Source organism: Lissotriton helveticus, chromosome 10 (genome assembly GCF_964261635.1).
Source record: "Lissotriton helveticus chromosome 10, aLisHel1.1, whole genome shotgun sequence".
Lineage (NCBI taxonomy): Eukaryota > Metazoa > Chordata > Amphibia > Caudata > Salamandridae > Lissotriton > Lissotriton helveticus.
In genome coordinates, this window is record NC_136071.1 from 187302145 (window position 1) to 187323861 (window position 21717).

At 46.9% G+C, this 21717-nt stretch overlaps 1 protein-coding gene across 7 annotated transcripts in view; it reads right to left on the bottom strand.

Annotated features, from left to right (window-relative positions):
* The window catches only part of LDAF1 (lipid droplet assembly factor 1), a 294437-nt gene that overhangs the window by 209065 nt on the left and 63655 nt on the right, over nt 1-21717 (bottom strand). For all 7 annotated transcript variants that reach the window (XM_078665073.1, XM_078665072.1, XM_078665070.1 and 4 more), the window contains one exon: nt 14864-15005. In XM_078665073.1, coding sequence (XP_078521199.1) covers nt 14864-14953 — 90 coding nt within the window. In that variant the 5' untranslated portion in view covers nt 14954-15005. The remainder of the gene's footprint in view (nt 1-14863; nt 15006-21717) is intronic.

Sequence of the window (21717 nt, forward strand, 5' to 3'; positions counted from 1 at the left end):
GAGTGTTGGCGCTGCCTTGCGCCCGTCGTAAATTGGTGAAAATCACCACCGCGGCCCGGCACCGCCTTTCAGGGACCCCCACCGTTGTGAATACCGTTGCGGCGGCCCCCGGTGTGAGGAGAGGGCCGCCGAAGTGTAGAAAGGGCCGCGCTAGGCCCTGAGGCCGGCAGATCCCCTATCACGTGACGGGGGCCCGGCCGCGTCATCGGCCCGCCCCCGCCGTGCACGGATTGGCCTGCGCGGCCGTGACCTTTTAAGGCCGCGCAGGGATTGGCTGATGGCCGGGAAGGCCAGGAGAAGGGGATTCGAAGCCCCGGGTCCCCGTGAGGTCGGAGGGGGACCCGGGTGAAGTTTTGTTGCAGGGCCCCCGTGCCAACGAGGGAGCCCCGAGTGAAGCGACCGGAGCGGGAGGCCACCCTGCCGGTCTGTGCCCCGAGGGAGAAGGTCCGGTGAGGTAGGCGGGGCCGGGGCACACTGTCGGTGCCAGCCCCACCTCCCGACCTGAAGCGCCGGGAGGAGAGCAGCTGTGAGGCTCCCGTGAGGACCTGAGGAGCCCCGATTGAGCCGCCCAGACCTCCGGTGAGGAGGAGGAGTCGGGTGATTCCCCCAGAGGGGAGAAAAGTTCCCTTCGCGTGTGCCACGTCAGGGGGCCTCGAGGCACATTGTCGGTGCCTGGCCCTTCTGCCTTGCAGCCCGGGTCCCCACAAGATCAGAGGGGCCTGGGAGAGACAGAGGTCACGAGAAGGTGCTGCAGGTCCCGCAGGGCTCCCGGTTGATCAGGGAAGCCCTGCAATTGAAAGCACTGTGCAGCAGGGGCATCGAGGCACATTGCCGGTGCCTGCCCCCACCGCAAAGGAGGTCCTGGACAGCCGGTGAGTGTGGGCAACAATACACAGTGTGGGGGTGGAGAGGGCAACGGGGCACAGGGTCGGTGCTCGCCCCCCCCCCCGGAGACATTGTAATTGAGCTCGTGGGCCCTAATTACGCCAGGGCTCCCGTGAGAAGTACCAGCAGGATTGCCAGGCCTCTGAACTGGGCTACGACATTAGTTAATCCCTGCCTGGGGTGACCAGGTGAATGCCAGCTAGTGTAGGCCCTGGGATTTGTGTTAGTGTGGCAAGGCAGTGCTTCCGCTGAATTCCCCACCCAGTGTGTCAGTGTGTTTAGGACCTAAGGGCACACCCCCCATATAGGTTGGCTTGAATGAGCCGGGAGGGAACAGATGCCTAGGGGGCCTTCATTAGATGATGCACCAGTGGGTAGGATTAGGCTCATGCGTATGGTTTAATACCTGCCAATGCTCTATAAGGTGTATGCCTAATGTTCATGAAGAGAGTTGGCTGTGGTGTACACCCTGATGTCTTATGCTTATAGTGATGCCAACGTTCTGTCTGATGTTGATACCCCAAGGTTATTGGTAGAGGGAGCCTAGCTATTTCCTTACAGGTGTTCCTGATATATAAGGAGGGCTCCTACCTGATATCTATGCTGGGCGATGTATGTTCCGCCTAGGTTGGTCAATGGGTTGGCCTGATGTTATTCCAGGCCCTTGTTATGTACCAGATTGATGGGCCAGATAGGCTGATTTATTGCAGATGTTCCTGCCCATGTTATGCCGTGATGCCCTAATGTTTTCTTTCCCTAACAGGGGTTGGGTTGGTGTTAATGTGCATGATGGTTAACTATGCTAATGTAGAACTTTTGCATTTACAGCCTTCCCTGTAGGATGAGAGTCTGAGTTGGCCCTGCCAGATTGGGCTCCAGAACTAATGACATTTTAAATCCATCCTTTTCCCTTACAGCATGGACTACTTCCTATGTACATAATTTCCCCCCTTTATTTACTTGGCTCTGGCGCCATTGGGCGTCTTGTGTGACACTACTGTTTTGCATTCTTTTGCCTTGCAGGTTGGAAACCCTACTAAACGACGTATCTTTTTCCAACTCAAACTGGTGTCCTGCCTCTTTTGTGGTGTGCCTGGTGTGTTGACTGAGGGTACTGCGTGAATGCTTCACATGTCCTCGAAGTTTGGCCTGCCCGCTTGATGCCATGCTACCCCCTTGGAGATTTGGGCAACCCCCATTTCCTACATATGGTACATGAAATTATGTTTGGTTTCTTATATTTGCAGTATTACTACAAAGACATTACCCTTATCTTATGTCTAAATTGTAGATATCTCTGTGACCCTTTCGGTGGTATATACTCCTTGGTCTTAAGTGGCGGGTCGTGGCTAGTTCTAACCAGGGGCAGGTCCTCCACTTAGGTGGAGGAGTGTCACCCCACTGCCTTGAAGCAGTAAAAGAAAGGAAAAAAATTAAATGATAATCATGTAATGTTATCATTTTATTTTTTTGCTCCTGCTGCGGTAGCTTTGATTGCGGGGGCGGGCCTGCAGAGCAGGGGATGAGTGGGAGAACCCTACAAAGTGCTGCTTGGTCGGCCCTCTCGGGCAGCCCAAAACAGTCAGGCGCCTGTTCTCCAAGCAGACTCCGTTGCAACCTGCATGGAGAACATGCCCAGGTCCCCCATCCCTGGCTGAGCGCCAAATCACAGTACTCAGACCAATCACATCGCTGCATTGCAGCATTGTGATTGGTCAGGGAAGCCTTACTGTGCTTCCTGTTCCTGGAGTCCAACACAGGAGAGAAAGAGCAGAGACGCAGGACCCAGCGGCAACGTACGTGTTTTTGTTTTGTTTTTTTCACATTGATCCTGCGTCCAGTCGTACACGCTCCCGCCAACGCTCAGGGAGGCATTAATCATCACCCTGCTTAAAAAAGACAAGCCGCCCTATAGCTGTGAGTCATACCATCTGCTATCGCATATAAACACGGATGCAAAGCTTCTAGCGACCATCTTAGCTGCCAGACTTAAACCCCTAATGCCTAACTTGGTCCTGCCAGATCAATAAACCTATGCCTAGATCTGCTTTGCACCTTCCAGAGTTTCTCAGAGACAGCGCAATCTCTAAATCAAGGAGTTCTGAGGCGATGCACCTTATATTTGGGCAGCCCACCCCTCTGGAGCGCCCACAGGTTCTGGAGGGTACCACTAGTGGATTCCCATTGGGACGTTCGCACCCGGCACAAGTCGGAACCCTATCCGGTGTTGAATCTGGAGGGACTCCACCTGTGCAACTGTAACCTTCTTGCGAGTCCGCTTCAGTGCCGTTGTTCCCACGAGTACCGAGGCCCCGCAGCGGATCAACCTCATCGTCATTGACGATTCGGATACAGAGGCAGAGCGATGTTGCCCAACGTCGACTCCAGCAACGGCCGCTACCATGCCCTACAAGTCAGAGTCAGTGCCTTTTGCTTTTAAATGGCCTGTAGATGGAGACCAATGGGAGGTGTTTGAGAATCCTTAGTCCCCTCATACAGGGAGCTCATTGTCCCCTGGATGAGCCAGAGGATTGATATGAGGAAATGGCGTGTGCCAGTGGGTTGGACACCTTACTGGACTTCGGCTTTGGAGGAGGGATCCTCGTTTGCACTGGTGCAACGGAGGTCGGCTGAGGTCCTCAACTGCCCTTGGTGGCAGTCATGATGAACGTCTTGACGGAGGTCCTTCTGCCTGAAGTTGTCACCTCTGAACCTCTAATCCTATTTAATGTAGCCTTTGTGGACGTCCTGCTGGTTGAAGCACTGCACAGGGGCTCCTATGAAAAGGGCAATTGCCCATCGCCCTGCTCATGGGGAGTCCAGTTTTCTCACCCAGCACTCCACCCTTGAGAACCTGGTGGTCCAAGCCTCCACCTTCAGGATCAACCCTGGCGCGTTCCCTGCCACTCCATCTGGTAGGGAATCCAAAAGGCTCAATACCTTTGGCAAGCGGAGGATGCGCTCTTCTGCCAACCTACTACTGTGGTCAGTGAATACTGCATCACTTTTGGGCTGATATACACACACACTGTGTGGGCCTCAGTTGCTCATGTGCTACCTATGGTCTCATAGAAGCCCCGAGCCATACTCACCCAAGCCATATGAGACCAGCGAGATACAGGAAAGTTCACCATCAGATGTCAACTTAGCATAACAGACTCACTGGGCAGAGCAATTGCATCGTTAGTGGGCCAATTGCAACGTTAGTGGGCCTTCAACGCCACACTTGGTTGAGAACCACTGGCTTTTCAGAGGATGTCCAATCTTCCCTTATGGGTATACCCTTTGATGGCTCTCGCCTTTTTGACGAAAAGGAAGACTCAGCACCTTAAAGACAGCAGAGCTGTGTCTTGGTCTTTTAATCTCTTTATGGCCTCTGCCAACCCCAGTCTGCTTTTCACGAATTCCGTGGTTGCAGTAATATCTGCCAATTGCATTTTTTCCCATCCAGCCATCAAGACCAACACGCTTCTCATCCTTTTCATGTCCGTCAACAATGTTCCAACAAACTACGTGGGAACACCAGCCAGAGGGCAAGTCAGTACACCACCACCCCAGCAGCCACATCCTCCAAACTCTTTAGTTCACTTTTATACCAACACGGGCATCAAGTAAGAGGCAGGAACCGCCAACACCTACCCCCCTGGCATTTCGTAGCATTGGACAATTGGATTCTACAGATTGTCCAGAGTGGGCTACTCCATCTCCTTTCTGGAACCCCTCCAGCCATGCCACTCACTTAAGATCAAGAGGACCGTCTATCCTTGCTACATCAGGAAGCGTTGACTCGGTCAGCCATTGAGAGGGTGCCTGCATCATAAGTATGTTGTGGTTGCTATTACTGCTACTTTCTGGTGCCCAAAAAGGGCGCAGGCCTTTGCCCTATTGTGGACCTGCAACTTCTCAACGCTTGCCTGAAGAAGGAAAAATTCAACATGCTCACATTAGCTCAGGTCCTGTTCGCCCTGAAGACTGGATGGTGGTGTTTCTTATTTCCACGTCCCTGTCCTGCCTGCCCACAGATGTAGCTTGCGGTTCATGGTTTGCCAAGAGCATTGTCAGTTTGCTATGCTCCCTTTGAGCCTTACAAGCCCCCTCGGGTGTTCACCAGCGTGATGGAAATGGTTGCAGCACATCTGCAGAGGTAAAGGCGTTCCAGTCAACAAAGGTTCTGCTCTTACCCTACCTCGACAATTGGTTGTTGAAGACTGCATCGCCCCAGGCAGATGTCTCCTACCACCAGACTATGGTGGACCTCCAAATCAATGGGGGGGGTCAGGGAGAGGAGTTGAAGTATATGTGTAGAATTTCACTCTTCTTCCATGTATCATAATGCTCTTAATCAAAAGGGAGTGAATCCTGTCAATGTGGGAGGACCCGGATGTAATCAGTCTTAACCCAAAACCCTCAACCAAACTTAGCCATTATTGGTGTATATTAATCACCACTGCGGTTTTTGTCATTGGGCGGCATCATCATTGAGTTTTGCGCATAGGTACTCGCTTCCCTTGCTGAGTAGAGCCTCCTTTCGAGGGAAAGAACTGGTGGGATCTGTCTGATGGTGTCTAAAATTACTTCCTGTACCTTCAAAAATTTCTTTTAATATGGATGTAAGATACAGTGGTAAGATTAAAAGAAAAGTGATGTTCTTGGAAGTGCTAATTAACCGTAAGATCATTCAGGAATGGTCAACATGCTTCCGCTTTTGATGCCTATCTGTGTCTATTCCTTAGTCAGCACCTTATTCTAATTATTGCAGTCCCATTCTTGTTTCTAGACCATTATTCTTGGTTTCTATCTTGACTCGTAAGTCATTTACGTGTCTTCAGTCTGTAATGTGTTATTCGGACAAATGTTTCTGGCTTCTTTGAGCCTATAACCTGTGCTTCACTTTTGTATGCCTCATAGGAATCAGGCGAGGTGGGCTGCTCCTATTTGGCTACGTGCCGATATGACGTTATTAGAGGCATTCATTTCAAAGGACATTGCCAGGTGGTGCTCATCTGGAAAGTAATAATAAAACAAGCATTGGCTGGGACTTACCCTTGTATCTACCACATGTGGTTCTCTTAACACCTTGTCTGAAAAGCTCCCCCCAACCCCCGCTCCTAGAATGCTAAGCCCTTTTTTCACTATTTGGTGTAGTTTACACATAGGTCTCTCTGCTAATGCAATAGGTAACACATATCCAAAATATTATGCTAATGCCAACAGAAATTACAATGCCATTTATTTAGGTTAAAAAAAAAAAAACAATACCAATAGCTCTACCTATAATATTGCCGAGACCATTGCATTGTAAATGCTTGTTGTTAATGAGGTTGAGCATTCTTCCTCTTCTATATGTTGGTCTTGAAACAATGAAACCAGTTTCATTACTTAAATTTTTTTTCATAGTAACTATGTTAAATTGGTTGGGATCTTGGTCTTGGGTACGTATAAAAAAAGTTCTATTTTACTTTACCTTTCTAATGTTTTTTAATCATTATCTCATTGCTTTAATACCACTAGTATCATGCCTAACTTATTAGAACTTATTTTCATTGGCTCCGAATATTACCATGTAGGAAAGATGTCATTCAGTTATCTGTTTTCACTTGGTATAAGCTAGTTTGTAATAGTCACAGAATTGCTACTGCTTCGCATGCTCTTCAGAAAAAAACAATTTGGTTCTTTTCTGGCTACCTTTTTCGAATTTTCTTTCCTGGCACTCAACCTCTATTTTTGCTATATCCCCCAACTGATTGAATTATTTTCTTTTCTCCAATTCTTTTTGAATGCTTCTTTTTTCATTTAATTCTTTTTATCATTTTAATTCGAAAAATATATTATTTCTTGTGAATATTTTATATTGTAGCATTGTATAATGATATTGTAGGAAAGCAGGATCTGCTTTCATGGTCACCCCCACTTTTTAGCTAAAATCGTTATGTTTTTGACTTGTCTGACTAGGATCCTGCTAATCAGAAACCCAGTCTCTGTGCTTCTTCCCTAAACTGGACATGGCGAGTACTTGGGTACACACCAGATTGGCTACTGATGTACCCTTTTAAGTCCCTAGCACATAGCTCCAACATGAACAGGACACTCCTACAAGCCACTTTGGTCCATTCTCCCGGGTTGTAACTGCATCAGCCATTACGATATATAAAGTGGCCATACGTCATTACACGATGGCGAAGTCTAATCTGGTTGTAATGAATCCGGTCATGTTTGGTATCGAACAAGTTGGGATAATACCTCCAACATAGTAAACTGTGTTGGATGTATGATTCCATGCAACTGTAGAGTTGCTCCGGGAGGCCCCCAGTGCTCCCGGTACCAGTCTTCTAGACCTGGGCTGCAAACTATGGCTGCTGCGTCCAGAGACACTATTCTGCCCTCCTGCTGCAGAGCAAGTTCGAGCAGGGGAAGGCAGGACAATAGCTTTCCAGTTACAGAGGTGTGACCATCTTCCAGACAGGACTTAGTGTATTAGGCCAGGGTGGGGGCGCTTGACAGCGCCACTAGACTGCTTTGAAGGGCACATCTGGTGCCCTCCTTGCATACTCCAGTTGGAACCAGTTCAGGGAGCCGTTGGCTCCCGCTCTGGCACAAAACTGGACAAAAGACATGGGAGTATCCTCCCCACTGTCCAGCCCTTCCTGTGGGATGGTCCTGTGAATCGTCCCAACCCTTTTCCTAGGGTACTTAAGAACTTACCAGTGGATGGTTCTTTAAATTCGTTGTACGACAAGATTCAGATCCGAAATCGCATCATCTTCAACCGTCTGGGCACTTCGATGGACTTCGCTTAGGGAACAGAGACTGCAACTGGGGAAAAACCTGCTCCTCCTGGTCTCGTCATCCTGCCAGTCTTCTGCCTCGACTGTGCCTGGGCTCCATACAAGTTCTTCTACAGGCATGTGGAAATCCAAGACTCCTGAAGGAATCTCCCTTGAAGTGAAGGAGTCACTTCCCTGCATCTGTAGGCACCGCAACAAAGCTGACCGGTCTGCTGTTCCTGAGCTCCTACAAACTCCAAAAGATTCAGAAACACAGGTGGTGGTTCTGCAACTCCCTTGAGGCCTTACCTGTCTTCACAGCAAGTTTAAAGCCAGTATTCCTAGTCTGAACCACTGGAACTGTACCCCTGTGCAGTGTGTTGACTTGCCTTTGCCAAGGTTTGTGAATCTCTCCACCAGAGATCTTCTGGCTCCAAGAAGCTCTAGCCTTATGCATCTCCTGCAGCCAAGATCTTCGCCTGCACTGCGTCCTCTGCGCCGTTAGCCTTCATCCTTTGGTGAGCTGCTCGAGGTCCTCTTGCGACTCCTGTGCCTTCGGCCTGTGGGTCCTCTGGAGGGTCTTCTTTGGCTACATTGGGCTCCCCAGCTTGCTCTGGCATGCTCTGACTAACCGGCTCGTGGTGAGTCACTCGGACGTTGCTGGTCCCAACACTGCACCTTTTTCGACTACTGTATAGGTTGCCGTTGTCACGGCTTGTTGGGGCCCTACCGGACATTAACCCCCTGGTTCTCGACATCCGTGGTGGGTTAGCTTGTGAATGGCTCCTGGTCTTTCACAGCGTCACCTGGTCTGCACAAGTGCAACTTCAACGGCACCATCAACTTACCTGCAGCTCCTACATCTGTGGACATCCGTCTTCCGTGCCTCCTAGTCACTCCTGAGTAGCATAGACTCTGTCCCCTCTGCTTGCAGGGACCTCTCATCTTGAATCCACCTTTGGGCTCCACCTGACTCTTTCACCTTCTTCGCCAGCTGCATCTTCACTGAAGTCCTCCATTGTGGGCTACGGCGGTTTTCGGCATCACTTCGCACCTATGCACCCGGCTTCCCTGGTGTAGGTATCCTGGTTCCCACGGTATCCATGGGTGGGGTAACTCTCCAACCTTCCATTTTCTACTGGGTTACTTCAGGTCCGCTGGGAAGGGTCCTTCTTAAAACTGCAACAGCGACTTACCCATTGACTTGTATTGAGTCCATGTTCCCACTCTGCATACGGCCTCCGTGGGGTTCTAGGGTACATACCTAGGGTGGTTCCTTGGGTCCCCGGCTCTTCTACGTCTTCTGGGTTCAGTCTCGACTTAGGTTGTGGTTCACATTCCACTATTTTAGTAAATGGTTTGGTCTCCCCCTAGAGTCCACAGTTTATTTGTGCTCCATTATCAGAGAATTGTGTGTATTGTGGTGATCTCCGGGTAGGAGATATTACAATCTGTTAGGGAGTGTTTATAATAAATAACTTTTTTTTTTTCTTTTTATTAACTCAAGGCATCAAATAGAAATGAAACAATACAGATGAACCACACCATAATTTGCAGTACATTTGACAAGATGTGGAGGGGAGTCGAACCAAAAATCACATTATAAAGGGTATCATGGGGATGGGGGAACATTAAATACAGAATTTCGAGGCGGTGTACAAATTTCGCCTCTATACTGATTCCATTGATTCCAAATTAGAGCCCACTTCCGAGGACGTCCTCTCGCAACATACACAGTTTTTTCTCGAAACATACTCCAATCCAAATCCTTCTTCCAGTTATCAAGGGTAGGAGGGATCTCAGCACCCCATTGTTGGGCAATATTCCTTTTAGCAATAATATAACCCAGTGTGGTTCACTTTGTCTGCGCGTTGTTCAGATCCGTAGGTTCCCAAACATTAAGAAGGCACCTTCGCGCCTCAGGTAAGAGTGGGACTCCAGTGACCTCCTGAATAACATTATGGATCTTACCCCAGTACTCAGTCATGTAGCGACACTCTCAGAGAACATGCATGAAAGTACCCACCAGACCACATGTCCATCTACATAACCCTTCCTCCGACAATCCCATCTGTACAAGGCGAGGACCAGTAACAAACCCTGAGCAGTATTTTTAATTGTATCAGTCTCAACCTCGCAGGAATAGCTACTACTTTGGGGGAGGACACAGCTGATTGCCAATCTTCATCATTCAGTTCTAAACCATCTCCTATCCACTTTACCTTCAGATCCGCCAGTAAGTCAGCCCTACTATTGATACGTTTCCTATAGATCAGGGAGATCGTTTTATCAGGGAGGTGACCATCAAAAATCCTATCCTCAAGAGGCGAGGCCTCCGGTAAATCCTCCCCCACAGACAAAGCAGCCGTTAAAGAGTGTCTGACCTGTAAATAGCTGAAGTTCTCCGAGACAGAAAGCTTGTACTCTACTTGCAAGTCTTCAAACGATTTCACTCGCCCCTTGTTCCACATATCCTTAACAGTTGAGATCCCTCTCAGCTCCCACTTATCAAATCCCTTGGTATTCCACAGTTTACCTAATTTCTCTGAGGCAAAGAGTGGGGTAGTCTGCGTTAATTTATTTTTCCAACCCAGAGAACTCGTGGCATCATACCAGATTTTTACTGCATGCTTCGTCGGTCCTGTGAGACCAAGTTTCACCGGGTTAGTATACAGTGCTCTGTTATAATTGCCACCTGGTAAAAGCCATCTATCCATGGCATATCCTGGATCCTCAACTGGCCCATAAGTCCCATGATTGATAGCTGCCAACTGAGAGGCCCAGTAATAACGCTTGATGTCCGGAAGGGCGATACCACCATCATACCACGGAATCATCAACTTGGCCAATGCAATGCGGGGCCTCCCCTCCCATAACAGACTTCGCTGAAGTCCCTCTACCTCGCGGAAATAATTTGCGGGCACTGGATCTAAAGTATTCTGAAGGGCATAAAGGAAGCGCGGAAGGGACATCATCTTAAAGAGGGCCACCCGGCCTAACAAAGAGATCGGAAGCAGTCGCCAATGAGCAGAGTCACTTCTAAGCCGCTCCAGTGGGGGAAGTAGATTTTCAACATATCTAGTTGTCGCATCCAACGAAATAAAGATACCCAGATATTTAAATCCATTCTTGGCAATCTGTATATGACAGTTTATCGGAGGGTCTGGGGCCTCTCCACTAAGGACATACAACACCGATTTAGCCCAATTAATGGAGAGTCCAGAATTTTTACCAATAGAAGTTAACACATCACATACCACCATGAGGGATTTCCCGGGAAAAGTCAAATAAAGCAGAATATCGTCTGCAAATAAAGAGATCCGATCCTTCCACTCCGGGGACCATCTTATTCCACGGATTGATGGCGGCCAACGGATGCATGCTGCTAGGGGCTCTAGGGCCAACGAAAAAAGGAGAGGGCAACCCTGCCTCGTGCCTCGTCCTAAAAGAAAGGGTGTAGAGACTCGTCCATTCACTACTACTTGGGCAAGCGGCTCAATGTACAATAGCCGTATCCAGCCAATAAATTCAGGTGTGTTTCCTGGAGTAAGACCACTTCTGGCGCACAACGTTTTAAATATTGAGGAACCACACTACGCTTGATTTTGTCCCCCAATCCATTAACATTCCAACTTATAACCTTTAGTTCACTACCCCCCATCATCATAGACAAAAGAAAAATAATCATCTGTCATCTGTTGCATATTAATCCAAACCAATATAGTGCTGCCAACTATAACACAAATCATAAGACTGAACAAAATCGACAAAAAAAAAATACAGCCACAAAAAAAAAAAATAATAAATAATCAAACCCAACCTCTCACCCTGCACCCCTGCTCTCGGCGTCCGCCAATCCCCAACTCACAGTATGCCTGTTGCCCCATGCACTAACTAATCAACTATCTAAATATAGGTTAAGGGAGCATGTCAGAGCCCCGCATCCCCGCTCCTGCCCCTTGCAGCCCTTCCTCACGCCTTCCATTTCTTACAATTGTAGGGGGTAATCTCAAAGGAAAGTTTTGCAACTAGCATAGCGTCCACCCGCCTGCTCCAGTCAAGCAATGCAGTACTCACTCTTGTTCCTGTTCACCGCGGCCGTCTTCTTCGCCGTCCCTCCGGGGCTCCCCCCGAGGGAAAAGATTCTCCAGCCAGTCAGAGGCAACCTCTGGGTTGTCGAAAAACCAAACCTTCTCCTCGGCCTCCACCCGCAACTTGGCAGGGAACAGCATAGCGTACTTTAAACCCTTATCTCTGAGCCGCTTTTTTACTCCAAGAAAGCTCTGTCGCTGCCTCTGAACCGTGTAGTCGGGAAAAAGTTAAGGGTGGAGTTCTCATATCTTAGAGGCCCACTAGATCTGGGGACCTGCAGGATAGCGCCTCTGTCTCTATAATTGAGCACCCTTGCGATCATCGGGCGAGGTGGAGCTCCCGGCTTTGGTCGTCCCCCCGGAACCCTGTGGGCACGCTCCACAGTAAAAAAAATTCCCAGACCCTTGGGCTTCAGATGATTGAGGATCAAATCCTCCACAAAGAGGTGGGGGACCCCATCCTCCGCTTTCTCCGGGACTCCAATAATGCGGATATTGTTTCTTCGGAGTCGCCCTTCATATTCATCCAGTTTGTGACGAGTCAAGGCGTCCGAAGCCCTAAGCTCCCGGACCTCACGTTGCAGCTGCAAGACATCGTCTGTCAGACTTAATGTTTTGATGTCCAAGGAATTGACCTTCTTACTGGTTTTCGGGAGATCGGCGCGAAGCAGGTTGACCTCTATGGTCACTGTATCCAACTTGTGGTCCAGCGACTCCATCTGCTGTCCCAGGGAGGACTTGAGACCGTTAATGGCAGCCATCACATCCTGCAGGGTAGGGTCAGGCACTGACTCCGCGGAGTCCTTGCCTCCCTCCGGAGTCCGTCCCGACCTGGTGGGCAAACCTCTGGGCATCGTGTACCAATCCAGTTTATTAGATTGCACAACTCTGGAACCCTTGGCCGACCTAGGGGCCTGCCTCTCACCTTCTGGTCGTGTCGCCATTGTGAACCGATGGACAAAAACTGCAAGTTCACAGAGATGGTAGCCCACCAGGAGATAGGGAGTCAACGGGTCCGTCCCTCCGGCGGGATAAAAGCCAATACTCCCTTAGCGTTTGGACCGCCTCCGTCTCTCCTAACTCCAACCAGATCAAACGTCAAGTATCGCCAATCCACCAAGCAATGCACTAGGTGCCGGCCGGGCACACAGTCTCCAAGAGCAAGAGTGTGTACAGTTAGAGGATCACCCAGGGCCCGCAGTCAAATCAGCGGCATCCGGAGGTATTCCCGGCAAAGACACACCTCCACCAGTCAGGTAACAGCAGCTCCGGACCATTCCAGCAAGGGGGCCACACCATTAAAGTCTGGAGGCGACGACCGACCAGCGGCTACTGGATTCCAATCACCAGAATACCTCCAGGCATTCAGCGGCAATGAGATGAAACCGGGCACTTATATAAATTGCACCCCAGCAGACACCTATCAGCTGGTACTGTATTAACTGACCCCCGGTGCTGAGAGCAGCAAATGATCAAACTTAGTGCGCGCCAGGCCCGGTGAACGTCCACGGGCTACAACCTTAGTTCAGAAAGGAGTGGTATGCCGCCCACTCAAAGAGCGCAACAAATAATCCAGGGGAGAGAAGGCTGCCATACAAATCCGGCTTCACTGGAGAAACAGTCACCAGCACGGGGGAGACAGTCCGCGGTAGGGACAGGTGTCCTTGAAAGCTACCCTGTCGCCCTCACTCATGAACCACCTGTCCCTTTCACTCTCTGCCCCAGCCTCAGGGTTCTTCCGATACTGCCTCCAGTGCTACCTTCCGGCACCGCTCCACCAGCTGTTTAGATTGCGTCTCTGCCCCATATATCGCCGGCCCCCCCTGCTCTGCCGACCGCATGTGCTGCTCCTATACCCTTCTTTAACTGTGCCGTGGAGTACGTGTGGCCCCCCTGCAGCCTCAATCACCGTCCAGCCACACCACACGGGCGTTCAGTGCGCCGCGACACTGAAGGCTCCAATGCGCTCGTCTCAGTGGCGGCACCCTCGTGAGTCTTCCTGCAGCCACTCAGAGTCCGTTATGAGTCCGCCGGGCCCCCACAGAAACATCACCGGTCAGCAACGGGCCATAGGCACTCATCCGGCGTCCGGGTCTTCAATCGACCTCTGGATGTGGCCGGTGACTTCCGGTCAACACACCCGATGTTGTTCGGTTTCAGGCCGGCCGTGTGGTCACGAAAGCTCCCGGTTCCACAGCAAGCGAGGCCCCAGACTTCCCAAGCCAGTAACTTCGTCTGACAACAGACTTTCGAGCCCGGGGTTTCGTTAACTTTCACCGCTACCCATCCGCCAGAGAAAGCCGTCGTCGGCGCCACAGGATAAAAGGCAGGATATGTGGAGCGAGGGACGGGTCGCCCGGAGCTACTGGCCTAGGCGGCCATTTCCTATGGACGCGTAGCTCCTCCCCCATAAATAACTATTTTTATAACTACACTGTGTGTTTTTTTTTCACTTAACCTACACCATAAGATTAAGTACTGGTACAACAAGCTGCTTTACACTCCTTCTGGACCAAGCCTGAAGGCTGCTTTCCACAGCTACCACTTAGACAGCTTTCTAAGGCTGTCTAATACCACTAAAACCACCATAAGGGTTGTATGGATTTGGTGCAGGGTGCTACACTTACATAAGTGAGCACCTTATACCTTCCCAGCCTCGTACGTATTTGTATCATGTTTTCTAATGATATTTTGCTTATTCAGTCAATAAAAATTACAAACTGAAAAACGAGTGAGTAGATGGGAGCAAGAGCATGGTTGGTGAGGCAAACAGGTTGTTTGGGCAAGAGTTAGATGAGAAGGCAAAGAGTTAGAAGTGAGGGCAAGAGTTAGATGGCAGGAGTTGACGAGTTGGCCAATGAGATAGTCGTTTCATTTTAGTTGAGCAGCAGCAAATGACTGCAGGCTATATTCTAGTATATGAAATGATTTTTTTGATTCATGCAGTTATTTATCATGTTTTTATTTACTTTAAATTAGTTGAAATTGTTGGCTCCTAAAAAAATTGGATTGGATGTATAAGCTTTCACTTGGGCACCTTTAGCTCCATTGTGCTAGAGTCCTGGTTTAAACACTTATTAGCAACAAAGGAAGTAAAAATGTAAAAGCTCTATTAAAAAATACCTTAGAGTTGGTGTTGATGGCTTGCATGACGGCGTTCAGTTGCTTCTGCAGTTCCTGCATCTTTTCTTGATATAAACTTTCCGTACTCATCGTTATAATCCTCTCTGTATTGAGCTGAGGCCCCTCTGAAATCACCTTGAATCTAAAAATATATATCAACATATTATACATTTACTTGCCTTTATAGAACTCTCATTTTCATGTTAAACAAAGCTACTCAAAAACAAAAGTGCACATTTTTTGTGTGGACAACATATATTCAAACCAAGCCTGTGATCTCAGCAGTGAGTTCAGGCACCAACATTTGTAGTTGGGTAGCGAGATGTCTCACAGGTACAGCATCCGTAAGGAATGCCATTAAATTACCCTGGAGGAGGGATGTGTGCAACACGGATGTTTACCTGTACCTGACAAGATAATGTGTACACGTTTATTAATTTACCTTTTTATTATCGGAGGTGGCATATATGAGCACGCCGTGTCCTAAGTGGTGAAAGAGCACACAACTAAACACTCAGCTTGCAGGTACATACCTCAGGTAACAAAGTAAGTAACTACACAAGCTAGAAGAGCAAAATAAAGTTGTATCTTCAGGTAACACAGCCTCCCAGAGGGCTGTCACCAAAAGCTGTTCTCTCTTTTTCAAAACACTGCTATCTACAACACTCAAGATTCCGCCCTAGTATTTCATCACGGTTTTCGAACCCTAGTCCTGGACAAGTCACAACTCACCCCCTATTTTAAAAGTCAATGGAAAACAGAAAGAAAAGAAACTGTCAAAAATGTAAATTCTACAACCCCCAACAATAATCACTTCCTCATTCCACTGATCATTTCAGTGCCCAGCCCTAGCATGCTTTCATTACAGCATCAACAAGTAACAAGTGGTAGGATGGATGCACAGCGTTTAAATGTAGATTCGTCCAATTGGGTTCACCTAGGGTGGCGTAGATACCCCTAAAAACGCCAGTGCTAAGAATATAGAATGTGATTCCAGAGTGGCTCTGGGACCATCCCCTTGGGAACACCTTATTTTCCTCTTGAAACAGAGGATTCCACAATGTTGTATACGTAAAGTTTCCTTTTTGTTCGTCAAAGTTCATCAGATAATTGGTTCAAGATATATTCATTTTAAACAATGATTACACTCATTAATATGCATGAGTGACACGTTAAATCACGAGACATCATTATGGTTCAGTGTGTCCAATGCATTTCGGGCTATACAATACGCCCTTCATCAGGGAACAATGCTGGAATCAAAAAAACAATATATATTACCACCTTCCATGTAACCATATGTAAGTTCATTCAAATAACATTCTTATGCTAGATAAACATATGGCTGTCCGATTGTGCAACAAACATAAAGCAAGAATATACAAAAAAATATACAAAAAAATCCAACAAAAACTAACACTGGATAACTCACATGTCTGTAAGAAGTTTGGTGCCTGCTGAACCAATGTAGTGGCGCTGTTACCAAAAGGAAAGAAATGCGGCTTGTGTTAGACTGTGTGAGCGCGATATGTGCAATGCAGCGTAACGGCTTCGTTCTAACGTATCCACTAACCTGATGCTCGGTAAGACCGGTGTATTCAAAAGTAAGGGTGCCCTCTCTACAGAGGGTCGATGCTCACGGCGAGTGTGAGATTTCTCACTGCAGCGTAATGGCTGTTGGGTTCATGTTATGAAACGCAATGCCGATCACGTGATCGTTAAAGTTAGAAAAAAGACTACCGGGCTGTGGTAGCCGGGGAAGGTTCCATATACAATAGTATGTATGTGAAAGCAATTGCGAGATTAACCTGAGCGTATCAAACTATGTGAGAGAAACGCAATGAATTACGTATATGAAAAGCCACAAACTGAAAAAAATAAAAATAAAGAATAAAAACTGAAAGGATCAGGGCGGTAGCGAACCGCTAAGCATAAGGAAATGTTCTCTGGAGACGTGCTCCAACGTGTTGTGCTACTACCAAGATGGGTTAGAATGAACATTGTAATGGATGTGGTAACCATTATACAGGAGGACCAAACTAAAAGAACACCAGGGCAAATTTACAGCTTTATCAAGATTCACAAGTAACATGAGAATTCGCTTCTTTCATTCAAACCAAATGGCGTATGAGTGCACAATTTAAAAATCCAATAATTCTCCCTTTGGAGAATATATTTGGTATTGTCTCTTCCTTCTGTTTTTTCGATGGTCTCTAGGATCATGAACTTCAGCTGGGCAATGCTATGCTTGGCTTCCATGAAGTGCGTTGCAACAGTTGATTTCGTGTTTTTTAGCCGTACATTAGATTTATGCTCAGTGAGTCTTGTTTTCATTTTTCGTTCGGTCTTCCCGATATACAATTTGCCACACGGGCATTTGAGGGCATATATGATGTTGGACGAGTCACAGGTAGCATTGACTCTCAATTTAATTTCTTGACCTTTCATTGGATGATTAATTTTGTTACCTTTTATCACATTGTTGCAGTGTCCGCAATTGTAACATGGTCTGGTTCCATGGTAGATTTCAGAGATTGGGGTTCTGGGTTGAATCATTTCACCTAGATTTTTTGATCTTGTGAACGCAAATAAAGGAGGTTCTTCAGAGTTTTAAAGAACCTCCTTTATTGCAACAATGTGATAAAAGGTAACAAAATTAATCATCCAATGAAAGGTCAAGAAATTAAATTGAGAGTCAATGCTACCTGTGACTCGTCCAACATCATATATGCCCTCAAATGCCCGTGTGGCAAATTGTATATCGGGAAGACCGAACGAAAAATGAAAACAAGACTCACTGAGCATAAATCTAATGTACGGCTAAAAAACACGAAATCAACTGTTGCAACGCACTTCATGGAAGCCAAGCATAGCATTGCCCAGCTGAAGTTCATGATCCTAGAGACCATCGAAAAAACAGAAGGAAGAGACAATACCAAATATATTCTCCAAAGGGAGAATTATTGGATTTTTAAATTGTGCACTCATACGCCATTTGGTTTGAATGAAAGAAGCGAATTCTCATGTTACTTGTGAATCTTGATAAAGCTGTAAATTTGCCCTGGTGTTCTTTTAGTTTGGTCCTCCTGTATAATGGTTACCACATCCATTACAATGTTCATTCTAACCCATCTTGGTAGTAGCACAACACGTTGGAGCACGTCTCCAGAGAACATTTCCTTATGCTTAGCGGTTCGCTACCGCCCTGATCCTTTCAGTTTTTATTCTTTATTTTTATTTTTTTCAGTTTGTGGCTTTTCATATACGTAATTCATTGCGTTTCTCTCACATAGTTTGATACGCTCAGGTTAATCTCGCAATTGCTTTCACATACATACTATTGTATATGGAACCTTCCCCGGCTACCACAGCCCGGTAGTCTTTTTTCTAACTTTAACGATCACGTGATCGGCATTGCGTTTCATAACATGAACCCAACAGCCATTACGCTGCAGTGAGAAATCTCACACTCGCCGTGAGCATCGACCCTCTGTAGAGAGGGCACCCTTACTTTTGAATACACCGGTCTTACCGAGCATCAGGTTAGTGGATACGTTAGAACGAAGCCGTTACGCTGCATTGCACATATCGCGCTCACACAGTCTAACACAAGCCGCATTTCTTTCCTTTTGGTAACAGCGCCACTACATTGGTTCAGCAGGCACCAAACTTCTTACAGACATGTGAGTTATCCAGTGTTAGTTTTTGTTGGATTTTTTTGTATATTTTTTTGTATATTCTTGCTTTATGTTTGTTGCACAATCGGACAGCCATATGTTTATCTAGCATAAGAATGTTATTTGAATGAACTTACATATGGTTACATGGAAGGTGGTAATATATATTGTTTTTTTGATTCCAGCATTGTTCCCTGATGAAGGGCGTATTGTATAGCCCGAAATGCATTGGACACACTGAACCATAATGATGTCTCGTGATTTAACGTGTCACTCATGCATATTAATGAGTGTAATCATTGTTTAAAATGAATATATCTTGAACCAATTATCTGATGAACTTTGACGAACAAAAAGGAAACTTTACGTATACAACATTGTGGAATCCTCTGTTTCAAGAGGAAAATAAGGTGTTCCCAAGGGGATGGTCCCAGAGCCACTCTGGAATCACATTCTATATTCATTACAGCATCCTCACAATCTCCAAAACTCCCTTATCTCTCTTTTCAATTTCTGCTGATCTGTCATCTCTTGGGTCAAGTTCCTTATTTATCCATTTACAGTGGACTTTATAGGCACATTGGACATATCCAGTACTCACTGGGTACACTTGTCTGCAGCAGCGATTACCAACAGTAGACACTGCTCCAAAAACATAGCCATCCATGTGCCATCTCACACCTACTATTCCTGTGATTCATACTGCAGAATGCCAGCAGGACTCCGCTCCCCTCACGGAGTAAACGCCTCTTTGCCAAAAAAAATAATATTTTTTTCTTTTCTAATTACTCTTAGCAAACTGTACTTACAAACATTTCCCTTACACCTTCAAAAACACTCAGGATTACCATCTCACTCATAGGCCCTGAAAAAGTAATCTTACCTTCCAAGAATTACAGTTATTGCAGGACTCTTCATAGAAGCCCTTTCAAGCTCAAATGTTAGCTGCCCTCTGACATCTAGAATATATCCTTAGCTTTTTCAAATTTACTGTTGCGAAAGCTAAAGGCTTCAAAATCACATGGGGCAATGACCCCTTTCTGTGTAAATTGCTCTTTCCTAGCAAGTTGTCTTTCTTTGGAACTAGAATTTTCACATTGGCAACCTTTTCTTTAAACCGAAGAGCCTTCTCATAACAGCCAATGAACATGATGTAATCAACATGTATGTCTCAACTCTAAACCTCGTGGAAGGCAGCCGGAAGACCCTACATGGGTAATCCCACAGCCACCAATCTGCAACAAGATATGCAATGAGGACGCGTAATTAGGAATCAAGAGCTATATAATAAAAGAGCATAACATAACGGGTATCTACATAAATTCATGGTTTAACCTTGTAATACCCTGAAAGCAGGACATTAGTTACCAGTCTCAATAGTTGCAACCACTACACAATTCCCCCCATCAGGGACCTGTATCTCAATGTATTCTTTGGCCACTCCAAATCCACAAGCAACTTTACATTTCACTTTGTTTCGCAATTACACGTCTTGTGCCAGCAAATTCTTGCCATTCTCTAATTGTAGCAGGGCAACTCTTGCAACATGCACCGTGACAGTCTTCCTCACTTGTAAAACTCTGCAGTGCCTCCGATTTCAGGCACATACACTTTGAAGTCTCTCTCTCTCGCACTAGTTTTTGCCAGCTCGCACTTTCTCTTATCCAAATCTTCCACGCTACTAATCGTTTTTGCCTCCACAATATTCTTCATTAATGGTTTAAACTGCTATATAATCTTATTAGCTACGGCATCAAAAACGTTTTGTTTCCGGACAGCCTTTGTTTCTCCTAAATCTTCTAAGTTCATGTATAGAAATATGATTGGTTCAAAAGGGATTAGCATCTTCAAAGACAGCAATTGGTGATCAGCTTCCACTGATAGATTGCACTAAACCCTTTGGCCTTCCTATCCTATACAATGCACCTAGACATATTTCAAGCTTAGCTATGCGATTCCAGTTGCAATCTGCGGCGCAAATCTATTGTTGTTGCATTATCCATTACGTAAACAAAATGTATCAACAACATTTGTTGCGTAATGGCTTATCCTGGGATGGTAGTCACTCAAGTTAAGACAAATACCACACTGGGAGCACTGCTATCGCCAAGAGAATCTAGCGATCTGTTTGCAGGCAACACACAAAAACATGCATGACACCTGTCTGAGTCCAAGTGACTCAAGTCTCATGCACAGGAACACATGCTGGGCTGATAAGAATGAAAAAAATACGGCAGCCCTTCTCAGATTCCCACCCAAGATAAAGAACTATATTCCCTAAAAACGGATCCTAGACTTCTGCAGGAAAGAAACTGAAAACTCACCTTTGCAAAGAGCAACACCATCACAAGCAAAATAGATATCTACACATTACTTGCCTGCTGTACAGAATTGTAGCCCTGGGTCTTCTCTCTGTTCCATGCACCACTCACGGCCCTTCCGGGACTTGTCCCATTCCTGCTGCAGAGACGGTGCAGCAGTTCTCCAGCACCGCCTCAGTTCCGCCGATTGTCAGGTCAGCTATGCACCGCCCCCGGCTGTCAATGGCGCTCCCAGCAGCACCCGCATGTCTCAGTATACTCGGTGTGGAAGTGCTCTTCGATGGCGGCCTCCATGATGCTCACCCTAACCACACCTTCCAGATTTCTTACCTTTGAATATTCCCCAGGCATCAGAATGGATCTTGAAATTTTTGAGCAGTACCCCTGCACGCTGGTAGGTAGTATTATTTGGCTCCAAGTCGGCGACGCTGAAGATATGTGCGCAGTGCCTATATAGGCGCCAACCCAGTGCACGGACGTCAGTTACTTTTCATTACTTTCCACTCCAAAAGCGCAGTGCTACAAAGAAGACTGACATACTAGTGCCCTCCAAAGGGGAAACCCTACTAAATCAGCTCGCAGAACGGGGAGGTTAGGAGTGTCGGTAAGGAATCTGTGGCTAGTTGCTACCAGTCAAGGTATTACTTAAGGAAAGCAACTTGTCCATCTGAACGAGACTACAGGCCGCAGATTCCTTACCTTAGAGTAGATACCTAAGCAATATCTCCCTGGAGGTGGGTCTGCAAACTGATTTAGAACTTTAGGTCCTGCAGGACCAAATGGGCAAATGTGCCTGTCGCGATGGATCTAGCAGTGCTTGATGTACGTATGCAAGGATGCCCACGCTTTTTGCCTG